The sequence below is a fragment of the Scyliorhinus canicula genome, chromosome 2, assembly GCF_902713615.1.
Source record: "Scyliorhinus canicula chromosome 2, sScyCan1.1, whole genome shotgun sequence".
In the NCBI taxonomy this organism is placed as follows: Eukaryota; Metazoa; Chordata; class Chondrichthyes; order Carcharhiniformes; family Scyliorhinidae; genus Scyliorhinus; species Scyliorhinus canicula.
The window spans coordinates 276,923,562-276,936,538 of record NC_052147.1 but is presented as its reverse complement, the minus strand read 5'-3'; the positions used below and the strand labels follow the sequence as shown (position 1 = coordinate 276,936,538).

Genomic DNA, 12,977 nt, shown 5'->3' with positions numbered 1-12,977 from the left:
AACTTTTCTCGTCTGGTCCAGCGATTTTGGGAAGATTCCAATCACAGAATTCCAAAAGTACATCAGGCAGAATTCTTTGGGTCGAAGGGTCCTACATTTGCGGGACAGGTTAAAAAGGGAGGCAGTACAAGGTCCCTGGTTTATGAAACAGTGTAGGGTATTTCAGATAACTGCATTTGAATATTTTTAAAATAAATTTAAAGTACCTAATTAATTTTTTTTCCAATTAAGGGGCAATTTAGCGTGGCCAATCCACCTACCCTGCATATCTCACACAAATACAGGAGAATGTGCAAACTCCACACGGGCAGTGACCCAGAGCTGTGATCGAACCTGGGACCTCGGCGCCATGAGGCAGCAATGCTAACCACTGAGCCACTGTGCTGCCCTCTGCATTGGGATCTTGCTCTATTCGAAGATCTTCATTACCACAAAACAATAGACAATCGGCAGGCAGGAATGTTCCCTTCCAGTCGGGAAACACTTCAGCAGTCAAGGGCATTCAGCCTCTGATCTCTGGGTAAGCGTTCTCCAAAGCGGCCTTCAGGACGCGCGACAACGCAGAATCGCCGAGCAGAAACTTATAACCAAGTTCCGCACACATAAGTACGGCCTCAACCGGGACCTGGGATTCATGTTGCATTACATTCACCCCCCACCATCTGGCCTGGGCTTGTGAAATCCTACCAACTGTCCTGGCTTGAGCCAATTCACACCTCTTTAACCTGGGGTTACCCCTATCTCTGGATCTGTAAAGACTTAATTACCTGCAAATGCTCGCATTCAAAGCATTGTCTTGCATCTTTGACTGCCTATATATATATATATGTTTCTGGAACCTACCTCTTCATTCACCTGAGGAAGGAGCTGCGCTCCGAAAGCTAATGTTTGAAACAAACCTGTTGGACTTTAACCTGGTGTTGTAAGACTTCTTACTGTACTAAACATTTGAGCATGGGTGAAGCTGGGTTACTTGCCAGCAGAGAGGCCTATCTAATGTTACAGCAACATTTATACAAGTCTCAGAACATACTATATTCCTGATTTAAACTGTGGCGAATTCTTCAACATTCTGCCAACTGTTCCTGGCCCATTGCTGGCAACTGGCAGGCAAATCAACTCCAGTTCCCACTCATGGCACATATTAATCATCAAGAGCTTGTACCATGTCCAGCTCCTGTCGGGGTGAAAGAAATCAAACTGGCTTACCGTCAGACCCCAGTGATGACACCATAATGCACCGGGGACCAATTCAACTGGCAAACACTAGCTGCCAGGATCATTCATGAACCTGGATACTTAGTAAAGTACACTCACCAGCATCAATTTGGGGCAGCAGGGTAGTATGGTGGTTAGCATAAATGCTTCACAGCTCCAGGGTCCCAGGTTCGATTCCTGGCTGGGTCACTGTCTGTGTGGAGTCTGCACGTCCTCCCCCTGTGTGCGTGGGTATCCTCCGGGTGCTCCGGTTTCCTCCCACAGTCCAAAGATGTGCGGGTTAGGTGGATTGGCCATGCTAAATTGCCCGTAGTGTCCTAAAAAGTAATGTTAAGGGGGGGGTTGTTGGGTTACGGGTATAGGGTGGATACGTGGGTTTGAGTAGGGTGATCATGGCTCGGCACAACATTGAGGGCCGAAGGGCCTGTTCTGTGCTGTACTGTTCTATGTTCAATGCTGTGTATGCACAGTATAGTATTCATTTAACATATTAAGTGTATTTAATTAATAGACAGTTTTATCCAAATATGCAGTGACATCAGGATTATTTCACATCATTTTGAAGGCCGATGTCATATATTATGTGCCCGTGCCAATTTATTGCTCAGTAGCATTTCGATCTGACCATTGCTTTGCTCTGGTATGTAATTTTGGAAGCTGCATCATAAAGTTATTTAGAATACCTTGCACCAGTGTCCTTTTGCTGTCCCAGTTCTGCTTAATCGCTACCTCAGAGTGGGATGGATTCTGGGGCAGTGAGTAAATTTACAGAGGAGTGAGACAGATTATTAATTGGAATGGGTTGAAGGGTTACGGAGAACGGGCATGACGGTGGAGACGAGGCCAGGATGAGATCAGCTACGAGCGTTTTGAACAGTGGAGCAGGCTCGAGAGGCTAAATTGCCGACTCCTGCTCCTAGTTCTTATAGTCTAAGAAAGAACTACTCTGTCTAATTTCACTTGCCAGCTCTTGGTCTGTAGCCCTATAGGCAACAGCACCTCCAGCACAAATCTGGTATTCTTCATTAATCAGGGGTTATGGGGAAAAGGTAGGAGAGTGGGGATGAGGAGCATATCTGCCATGATTGAATGGTGGATCAGACCCGATGGGCCAAATGACCCAATTCTATCTTATGGTCTAATCCCCTGGTGCACAGTATAATACTTGTCCATCCTCCGCAGGTGAGATGAAGAAATACCTACAAGAGGAGAGATCACGGTCAGCACAGCTGATCCAGAAAGTCTGGCTCGGACGCAGGCAGAGAAAGGCCTTCAATGAGCAGAAGCCGGCCCTTAAGGAATTCAGGGCAGCAGTGATTATCCAGAGAGCTGTAAGTGCTTTCCTGATGTGTTGAAATGTAGAGGAGAAGAAATACAAAATTGTATTGTTGGGGATCTGCACTGGCGAAATCTGGAGAGACCATTAAATGGCATCTTAATCTGAAAAATTTAAAACAATGGATAATGCACATCTAGAAAAATTATTTACGTTAAAATGATGAAATGACTATTTAGCTGAATGAATTGATGAAATGTCCAATCTATTTGAATTGAGAAAAGGCTGCTGGGTAATTTAGATTTGGTAACCTAAAACCAGACAGTAGGAATTTTTATAAACGATGCTCAACTCAACAATCCTATTTTGTGACAGTAAAGGAATGTTGTAGTTGAATACAGAATTCTGTACGATAGAACTACATCTCATGTCAGGGAAATTAATGTTTTTCTTGAAATGTTATCGAGGGAGAAAGGGACATTAATCTTATTATGGAGAACCAGAATTTCAGAAGAGTTTCATGAAATGTTTTTCTGGTTGCAGGTCTTGAAGTTCTTGAATAAGCGTCGAAACTTGAGATTAAGCATCACCCCCTGGCAGGGACCAAAGGACCTCACAGACACACGCAGACTAGAACTGCGTGCCAAAGTAGATGCATATGTCAAACTTCATCCAGTGAGTATTCCTCCGCACCAGGGTTGTGGCCTGGTCTACCAAAAAGCACTTCTGAATCTGAATTTCATGTTTTCAAACATGAAGACGTGTCGATTGAGAAACAGCCTTTCAACCCATTGAGCCAATCCTATCCAGAACCCAAATCAGATTATCCTATAAAGCAGGGGTTTTTCAGAGTGCAAGTTACAACCTGTGGATGGATTGCATGCCGATGGGTGGCAGAAGAGCCGCTGTGTCCCGATTGATTGAATTGCTTCTCGCTGCGCATCAGCCACTAACGGCATTGAGAATGAGAACCACTGCATAATCAGCAACGCAGCCTCCGACCATAAGCGGCAGCAGTGAGCCCTGAATGTTCACTTGGCGCCGAGCGTCCCATATGTATGTGCTTTTGGTGCAAATTCACTTGGAGGCCAGCTTCTTTCACTTTCGAGCAAGGCAAGAGGACCGTGGACATGGATCGTTTTGTTACAAGAAAGAGATGGACAGAGACACAAATAGGCAGTGTACCTACTGGCTAGGAATCTGCTGGAGAGAGCTGGCAGGAGAGTCCATGACAAGGCAGAGCAGTGCTACTGTTAGTTCTGTACAGTACTCCAGGGCCTCTGTTGAACAGCCGACAAGGAAGAAACTTAAATTGGGAACAAAGCAGTATAAAGATGATTTTTTGAGGTATGGTTTTGTTTATTGTGCCATTGCAAATAAGGATGAAAAGCCCATGTGTGTTTATAGTGGGAAGTACTGGCAAATGAGAGTTTAAAACCCTTGAGCTCGAGAACAAACCTTTTGATTTTTTTTCAAAGGATGCAGCAAAATTATCAGCTGAAGCCCTTAGCAGAAATGTAACATTGAATGACAAAGCACAATTAGCCTCTTGCATGGTAGCTTTCCGCGTAGCTCAAGAGAAAGTTCCCCAAACTATTGCAGAGAGATTAATTCTCCTTGCAGTATTAGACATGGCTCTCACGATCCGAGATGAGAGGTCAGCTGAAAAACTGAAATGCTTAGTGGTAACACAGTGGCTTGCCAAATTTATATCGCTGAGAATTCAGATTTGCAGCTTATTCCTCGTTTAAAGTTAGCACAGGAGTTCTCAACACAACTGGATGAAAGTACAGACATTTCAGATTGTGAAACCTTGCTAGTTTAAGTTAGGTATGTTTGACACAATGAATTTATTGAGGATTTGATGTGCTGCTTGATATTACCAACCAGCACCACTGGTGCACAGATCTTTGAAGTGTGAAATAGTTACGTGGTTGGAAAGTGTGGACTCAGCTGGGTTCATTGCAGAGGAAGCACAAGCGAGTGGCAGCCAGCATGACTTGGAACAGCAGCATTATAGTAGGGATGAAGGAGGCAACTGGTCAGGGCATTGGTTGAAATCATTGATTTACTCACTGGGAGGCATTGGCATCGAAAGGAATTCCATTCGATTTTGAAGTAATTGTGAAAGTCGTGAATTGCATTAAACGCAGCACACTCAATGCCAGGCTTTTCAAGGCTCTGCGTTCCGACATGGGTGCTGAGCACACACCTTCATTGTTCCACACAGAGGTACATTGGCTGTTAAGTGCTTATTTATGAACTGACGTATGAAATCCACACTTTGATCCTTGAGAAATTGTCCCCTCTGACTGATTTGTTTGGATGTTAACTCTGTCTTACCTTGTAGACATCTTTTCAATTCTAAACAAACTGAACCTCAAATTGCAAAGAAAGGGATAGGATTGCTGTCGGCATTATGAAGAAATAGATGCTTTCCAAAAGTTATTGAAAGTTTGACAAGTGCAAAACCAAAACTACATGTTCCCCACATTGCTACCACACATCGAAGGGAACTGTTAATAGATTGGCAAGCCTTTTTATGTCGCTTCTGGGTGCGCTAATCAGCTGTTTTTTGTCACTACTTTCTGGAGTTGAATTTTCAGATTTTTGAAAGAAGAGGTGGGTGAAAACTCCATTTTGGTTTGAGACCCCAGAGTCAGTTATTCACTGACAACTGACTCCAAATGAGGAGACTGAGCTGCTACACCTTACCTGTCACAGCTGATTAAAAACACCCCACAAGTCCATGAGGTTATCAGCATTCTGGAGTAGCATCTCCCAGGAGTATCCAGTGCTGAGTAAAGCAAGCATTTTGTTGCTATTGCCCTTCACGACGACCTATATGTGCGAGGTTGGATATTCCGTTCTAACAAAGATGAAGACAGCACAAAGAAACCGGCTGAACTCTGCACCTGATGTATGCATTGCCCTCTCCTCCTGTGCATCTGATTGGAGTGAGATCGTGAGGACCAAGCAAGCTCACCTGTCACGTTAAAGATAAGCAAACGTGGTGTGGGTCCCGAAGGTCAGTCAGGGTGGGTCCCAAAGGTTGGCCAGTTGGCAAACGTGGGTCCCGGGAAGAAAGGTTTGAAAAACACTGCTGTAAAGGACTCCTTCCCGCACCATCTGTTGATCACCCACTTCATAAAATGTAAATTCCCTTGCTGAAAAAAAAGAAATAAATATCAATACTTATACATCCTTCAGTCCACTTAGAACAGGGTTTTCCCAGGTCAGTGAAAACGTGAAAAAGTCATGGAATTCGTAAATGACTTTTTCAAACCTGGGACTCTCCAAAAAATAAAGGCTGTAAATCTCTGAAAAGTCATGGCACATTCTCCCCACAACCCAAAGATGTGCAGGGTAGGTGAATTGGCCATGCTAAATTGCCCCTTAATTGGAAAAAAAATCATTGGGTATTCTTTCAAAAAAGAAGAAAAGTCATGGAATTTTATTAAGACAGAGTGAGACTTTTCTGACTTTCAGCAGAATTCCAACCTTTTCCAATGTTTTTCCGATGACCACTTCTTCCTCTTCAATTGTTTGCTTCACTTTGTACGTCTAGAATCCAGTACAGGTAAATAGGCTGATGGACCCATTAGCAGTTTTCATGGCACACAAATTCCACAAAACGGGATGTGAAATCAACTTTATTGGATAACTGACACACAATGCAAGGTTCCAATGCTTGTGTAATGCTACAAATACCAGAGTTTCTGATATATTTGAAAGAAAAAATGATCGTGAAATATTTAAATTTGGTTACAGAGAGGTCTTGGAATTTTATTTTACTATAGTGCAGGAACCCTGTTAGAATTGAGTTAATCCCGAATGGCCCGAGTATGGATAATATCAAGGACACCTTGCTGTATAGTTTAGGTCACTGTCTAACATTTCCGAGCCTGAGTGTTGCAAATAAAAAGTTACGGTTCATAGAGATCTGAAAGATTCATACTACACTCATGCAGACTGTCGTGCAGTACCTGTCATTTCTTGGTAAACAATACATTCATCTTCTTGTACAATGTCATTGTTGATTATAATGATTATATTTCCAAGTTAACTTTTATGAAACTATCCCTGCATGTCTTTAAACACTGGCTTTATGCTCAGTAATGATTGGATTTATGGTATATTTTCTTTGGGGTTCAACACTATCAATCACCCCTGTCATCAGATCCCCTATAATCTGAGGAGCCCCAGCACTAACTGCCAGCTGGTGTGACTCGAGGACCACAGCAAACGGGCCCTCTACTCTGTATACTAAAATATGACGGGCAAAATTGGCACATCGTATTAACCCAAGCTTCCCCTCAGGTTGCTCAAGTGTCCGAGGAGCGAACAAACGAGCGACATTCTCAGGCGCAGGAAATGCTGGGCCAATATCTCATGAGGAGAAACTTGCAGCGGAAGTCGGAACAGCAGCAGGAGGCACTGCTTGCCCACATCAACACGGACATTGAGCTGCTGATGAGTAAGTCGGCTAATGAGCTACTTGTTAACCCTTTAAGCAGCGAGCATCCTTTCACAATGTACACATTGGGTATTTACCGCCTGAGCACAACCTCAATATTGGACTCAGGAGAGGCCGAGAGTCAGTTCTCCTGCATGTCCTCTCAAACCAGAGAACAAACTCAATCGCTTGGTAGTAGTGAACTTGAACATTGCTGGCAAAAGCGACACTGTGTTGAAACTTTTCATCTTGCACCCATCAGGACAAACATGAGAATGCCAAATTTCACAGGGAGCATCAATTTATTGTGCATGAGAAAAGGGTGCTGATTGGTTAGCAAGTTGATTCTGATTGGTGAGTTGCACTGGAGAATTCCCCAAGAACTATTGTTCCACCATGCTTTTGTTGACCTGCCAACCAATCAGCATCCTTTTCTGATTGAGTGTAAATTGTTGTTCCCTTTGAAATTTGACATTCTTGCATCTGTCCTGATGCGTACAGGCTGAAAAGCTTTGACAGCATGTCTCTTTTTTTCAGCAAAAGAACATTTGAAGGAAGAAAGAAAATGTATTTCCAATGCACGTTTCTCTAATGAATCTGAGCTTAATGGGTAAGTGCTGTATGATTCAATGAAGACATCTCTATCAAGCTGATTGAGACCTGTCAAAAGGCACTCAGCCAAGCGAGTAAATTTGAATTAGAGTGAAGCCCAAAGACTTGAGCCTCTGGCCCTGTGACTGGGGTTCAATCATCCTCCCAGCAGGAGCTACTGCTACTTGAAACCCTTTGTTTAAAGTGCATAAGCAAACCTTCAGATTAGATTAATGTTGCAGAAAATGTGAAAGAGATTTCCTGTGTTTCACTACTTCTGCGGTACCAACCCTATTCCTGACCTACTTCCACAACTTCTTCATCACTGTGCTTCTGATTATTCTCACTACCATATGGCAGTGCCTTATTGTCAGCGATTAACGACTTGAAATGCCCATGTGCGTTTCCTTTTTTAAAACTGCCTGTAGAGGTGGTTGTAACACATTACTAAGATCCTGGGTAAGTTTTCAGGAGCGCTGAAACTGAAAGTTGGAAAATCAGAAACAAAAAGGAAATGTTGCAAGCGGGGAGTCAGACAGGAGAAGAAAGGAAACGGTAGAATTGAACTTGCCTCTGGATCACATTCAAAATATAAAATTAAAATGTGGGTGTGGCCCGTTTGTGATTTTATTTTTGGAGCGCGAGTTTGACTTTGATCTTATGGAGCTCTGCACATCAAAATGACAGGCAAGGTTTGAGGTCTGAGAGATGCTTCAATCTAAACTGCCTGTCTTTCCATCTGACATGGATACATCTGCAGTGCATCCCCAGCATCCTCGCTTCTGACGTTCTGCTAATGTTCCAGTGTCAGCCAATTCGAATTATTGTCTTCTGTAATCGCCTGCATTCTTTCTTTCCTTTTTTTAAAAACTGGCTTTTTTTTTTGTCTTACCACGTCCAGACGCTCCAAGTTTGAAAGAGGCCACTGAGCAGGATACAGTGGTGTTTAACAGCAGGTCTGTTCCTGTCGCAACCAGAGCCAGGCAGTCCCACAACACCATGCTGCAGTTTACCCGGGGGCCCTGGTGGAAGAAACTGGGAGACGAGTTCCAGGATCCAGAAATGATCTACACCCAGGACATGGATTTTGATCTTGTGTTGTGATATAAGAGGCAGCACGGTAGCATTGTGGTTAGCACAGTTGCTTCACAACTTCAGGGTCCCAGGTTCGATTCCCGGCTTGGGTCACTGTCTGTGCGGAGTCTGAACATTCTCCCTGTGTGCGCGTGGGTTTCCTCCGGGTGCTCTGGTTTCCCCCCACAGTCCAAAGATGTGTAGGTTAGATGGATTGGCCATGCTAAATTGTCCTTAGTGTCCAAAATTGCCCTTAGTGTTGGGTGGGGTTACTGGGTTATGAGGATAGGGTGGAGGTGTGGACCTCCAAGAGCTGGTGCAGACTCGATGGGCCGCATGGTCTCCTTCTGCACTGTAAATTCTATGATTTCACAATGCTCTAAAAACGATGGCAGGGAGCATCCCAGGCGTCTGTTAAGTGGCAGGTGGGCAGTGCACAGTTTCAAGATGTATGTAGCTGAAAGGCAAGAGTCCCCTATGGTAGGTATACATAACATCAGCACATGACTGCTTTCTTTAGGTGCGTTTGTGAAGAGCCACAGAAGGGAAGATAGAGCTTGATTTGTATTGTGTTTTTATTTGAAGCACAGTCACTGTTGTAGAAAAAACGGTGGCCAATTTGTATGTAGCAAGATCCCAAAATCAGTGATGTTCATCTGTTTTAGTGGTGTTGGTTGAGCGATGCATGTTAACCAGGAGAATCCTTATCTTCTTCCACTAGTGGCAGGAAGTATTGTTATAGATCCACCCGAACTGGCATCTGGGAACTCTGTTCCTGTCTCATCCGAAAGGCGGCATCTCTGACAGTGCAACCCTGCCTGAAGGTCCCACAAACAGCCACTAGATAGATGGCCGGTTAATCTGTTTACTTGATGTTGGCTGGTGGACGAATACTGGTCCCTGGTGTTGAGGAGTGGCATGAAGCTTTAAACAAAGACTGAAGACGTGGGATCTTTCAGCTCTAAAAGGCCACTCCGAGAGGACTTGCTAGAGATGCATAATATGGCACACAGCCCAGAAAAGGCAAGTACAGAGTACTACTTCAAGATAAAATGCATCCCGAGAATTCAAACAAGTAAAAGGTATAACTTGGGGCTGATATCAGAATGTTTCAATCAGAGTGACGAACATCTGAAACAAACTTCTAGATGGGATAGTGGATGCAAAAAGACTTAGAACATAGAACACTACAGCGCAGTACGGGCCCTTCGGCCCTCGATGTTGCGCCGACCTGTGAAACCATCTGAAGCCTATCTGACCTACACTATTCCATTTTCATCCATATGTCTATCCAGTGACCACTTAAATGCCCTTAAAGTTGGCGAGTCTACTACTGTTGCAGGCAGGGCGTTCCACACCCCTACTACTCTGAGTAAAGAAACTGCCTCTGACATCTGTCCTAAATCTATCACCCCTCAATTTAAAGCTATGTCCCCTCGTGTTGGTCATCACCATCCAAGGAAAAAGACTCTCACTGTCCACCCTATCTAACCCTCTGACTATCTTATATGTCTCTATTAAGTCACCTCTCAGCCTTCTCCTCTCTAACGAAAACAACCTCAAGTCCCTGAGCCTTTCCTCGTAAGACCTTCCCTCCATACTAGGCAGCATCCTAGTAAATCTCCTCTGAACCCTTTCGAAAGCTTCCACATCCTTCCCATAATGTGGTGACCAGAACTGCACGCAGTACTCCAGGTGCGGCCGCACCAGAGTTATGTACAGCTGCAGCATGACCTTGTGGTTCCGAAACTCAATCCCCCTGCTGATAAAGGGCAGCACGGTAGCATGGTGGTTAGCATAAATGCTTCACAGCTCCAGGGTCCCAGGTTCGGTTCCCGGCTGGGTCACTGTCTGTGCGGAGTCTGCACGTCCTCCCCGTGTGTGCGTGGGTTTCCTCCGGGTGCTCCAGTTTCCTCCCACAGTCCAAAGATGTGCGGGTTAGGTGGATTGGCCATGCTAAATTGCCCGTAGTGTCCTAAAAAGTAAGGTGGGGGGGGGGGTTGTTGGGTTACGGGTATAGGGTGGATACGTGGGTTTGAGTAGGGTGATCATTGCTCGGCACAACATCGAGGGCCGAAGGGCCTGTTCTGTGCTGTACTGTTCTATGTTCTATAAAGGCTAATATTTTAAGGAACCATTAGGTGCCTTAAATGGGGAAATATTTTTTTTCGATGGCTAGCCTACAGCGGGCCAGATGGTCTCTCACATCCACATATTTTGTTTTGTAATTTTTTTTAAAAATCACATTTATTGATTAAACTTTAATCTGTTTTTCCTATCTGTGCTGATACTGAATTTATTTGGTAGACCTAATTGCACACACCATGGTTTTCTATCAGGGAGCTTTAGTTCTTTAGTTATTATGAAACGAAGAAGAGCGATAAATAGTCTTACTGTTAAGGATCCTCTTGGAAGGAGTGATCACAGCATGTTAGAATTACAAATTCAGATTGAGTGAGAGAGGATAAAGTGCCACACTAGAGTTTTAGCGTTGGGTTGAGGTAATTACACAGGCCTGAAGAAAGAGTTGGCCCAAGCAGAATGAGCACAAATAATTGAGGGTAGGACAGTTGAGGAACAATGGCGGATATTCAGGGAGATATTAAACACTTCTCAATTAAAGTATAAGGGAGAAAAACATGCCATGGTTAAACAAAAGGTCAAGGAGGACATAAAGGCAAAAACTAAGGCATACCATACAGCGAAACCTAGTGGTAAGCTGGAGGATTGGGAGAACTTTAGGGCTCAGCAAAAAGCTACTAAAAATAGAATCAAAAAAGCTAAGATCAACTACGAAAGGAAACTTGTAGAAAACATAAACACTGATACTAAGAGTTTCTATAAGTATATAATGAGGAAGAGAATAGCTAAAGTAAATGTTGGCCCTTTCGAGGACGATACTGGTGAGATAATAACAGTGACCACAAAGATGGCAAAGGCACTGAACCAATATTTTGCCTCTGTCTTCATGGTAGAGGATAATAAAATTTTCCCAAGAACTGCAGTTAATGCAGAGGAACTTAGTGCAATAACCATCACTAGGGAGAAGGTATTGAATAAACTAATGGGATTAAAGGCAGATTAGTCTCCGGGACCTGATGGCCTGCATCCTAGGGTATTAAAGGAAGTGGAAGCAGAAGTAGTGAATGCATTGATTATGATCTTTCAAAATTCCCTGGATTCTGGAAAGGTCCCGGTGAGAACACGTAAACGTAACTCCCCTATTCAAAAAGAAAGAGAAGCAAAAAGTAGGAAACTATGGACCGGCTAGCTTGACCTTTGTGATGGGGAAGTTGCTGGAATCAATTATTAGGGAGGAGGTGACTGAACATTCGGAAAGACAAAGCTCAATCCACCATTGTCAGCATGGTTTTATGAAGGGTAAGTCATACTTGACAAACTTGCTTGAGTTCCTTGAGGACATAACCAGCAAGGTGGATAATGGGGAACCTGTGGATGTGGTATATTTAGACTTCCAGAAGGAATTTGACAAGGTGGCGCATTGAAGATTGAAATGAAATGAAAATTGATCCAGAAGGTGAGATCACAGGGGATGAGGGTAGAGTACGAGATTGGACTGAGGATTGGCTGACTGACAGAAAGCAGAGGGTCAGGTTAAATGGGTCCTTCTCTGGCTGGCGAACTGTAACTAGCGGTGTGCCCGCAGGGTTCAGTCCTCAGACCTCAACTGTATAAATGATCTGCAAACAGGGACAGAGTGGAACATAGCAAAATTTGCGGACGATACTAAAATGGGTGGGAAAGCAGGCAGTGAAGAGGAGATAAAGATTTTACAGATGGGCTTCCGGTTGCGGCTATGACCAGCTAAGTCGCACGTTTGGCTGCTCCTGCGAGGAAGGTGTTTTCGGGCCGATTGGAGGGCCCCTAACGGCGCTGGAACGACGATTCCCGGTGGGGGAAGGTTCCCAGAGGAGAACCCTGCAAAACTTATGGTCGTCACCCGAAGTGGGGCAGAAAAAAAAGCGGCAGCAGCTCCCCGAAAAAAGCGGGGGAAGAAACCCAAAATGGCGGCCGGCGGCGCACCCGAGGACTGGAGGAAATGGGCGGAGGAGCAGCAGGCCGTTCTCCTGCGCTTCTTCACGGAGCTGAAAGTGGAGCTGCTGGAGTCGATGAACGCGACGACCACCAGGCTGATGGGAGCCCAGGCGACCCAAGAGGCGTCAATTCGGGAGCTGCAGCAGGAGATGGCTGTGAGGGAGGAGGAGGCCACGGTCCTCGTGGGAAAGGTGGAGGTGCACGAGGCACTCCACCTGAAATGGCAAAACCAACTGGAGGAGATGGATACCCGCATGAGGCGGAAAAACCTGAGGATCCTGGGCCTGGCAGAAGGGCTGGAGGGGT

General features: G+C 44.6%; 1 protein-coding gene across 3 annotated transcripts in view; it reads left to right on the top strand.

Annotated features, from left to right (window-relative positions):
- Positions 1–8,771, top strand: part of iqcb1 (IQ motif containing B1) — a 57,910-nt gene extending 49,139 nt beyond the window's left edge. For 2 of the 3 annotated variants that reach the window (XM_038790101.1, XM_038790100.1), the window contains 4 exons: positions 2,401–2,549; positions 3,038–3,169; positions 6,815–6,971; positions 8,443–8,771. In XM_038790101.1, the coding sequence (XP_038646029.1) occupies positions 2,401–2,549; positions 3,038–3,169; positions 6,815–6,971; positions 8,443–8,645 (641 nt within the window). In that variant the 3' untranslated portion in view covers positions 8,646–8,771. Of the gene's footprint in view, positions 1–2,400; positions 2,550–3,037; positions 3,170–6,814; positions 6,972–7,487; positions 7,561–8,442 lie in introns of all 3 variants that reach the window. The other variant, XM_038790102.1, reaches the window with a different exon arrangement.
- Positions 8,772–12,977: the final 4,206 nt, after the last annotated feature.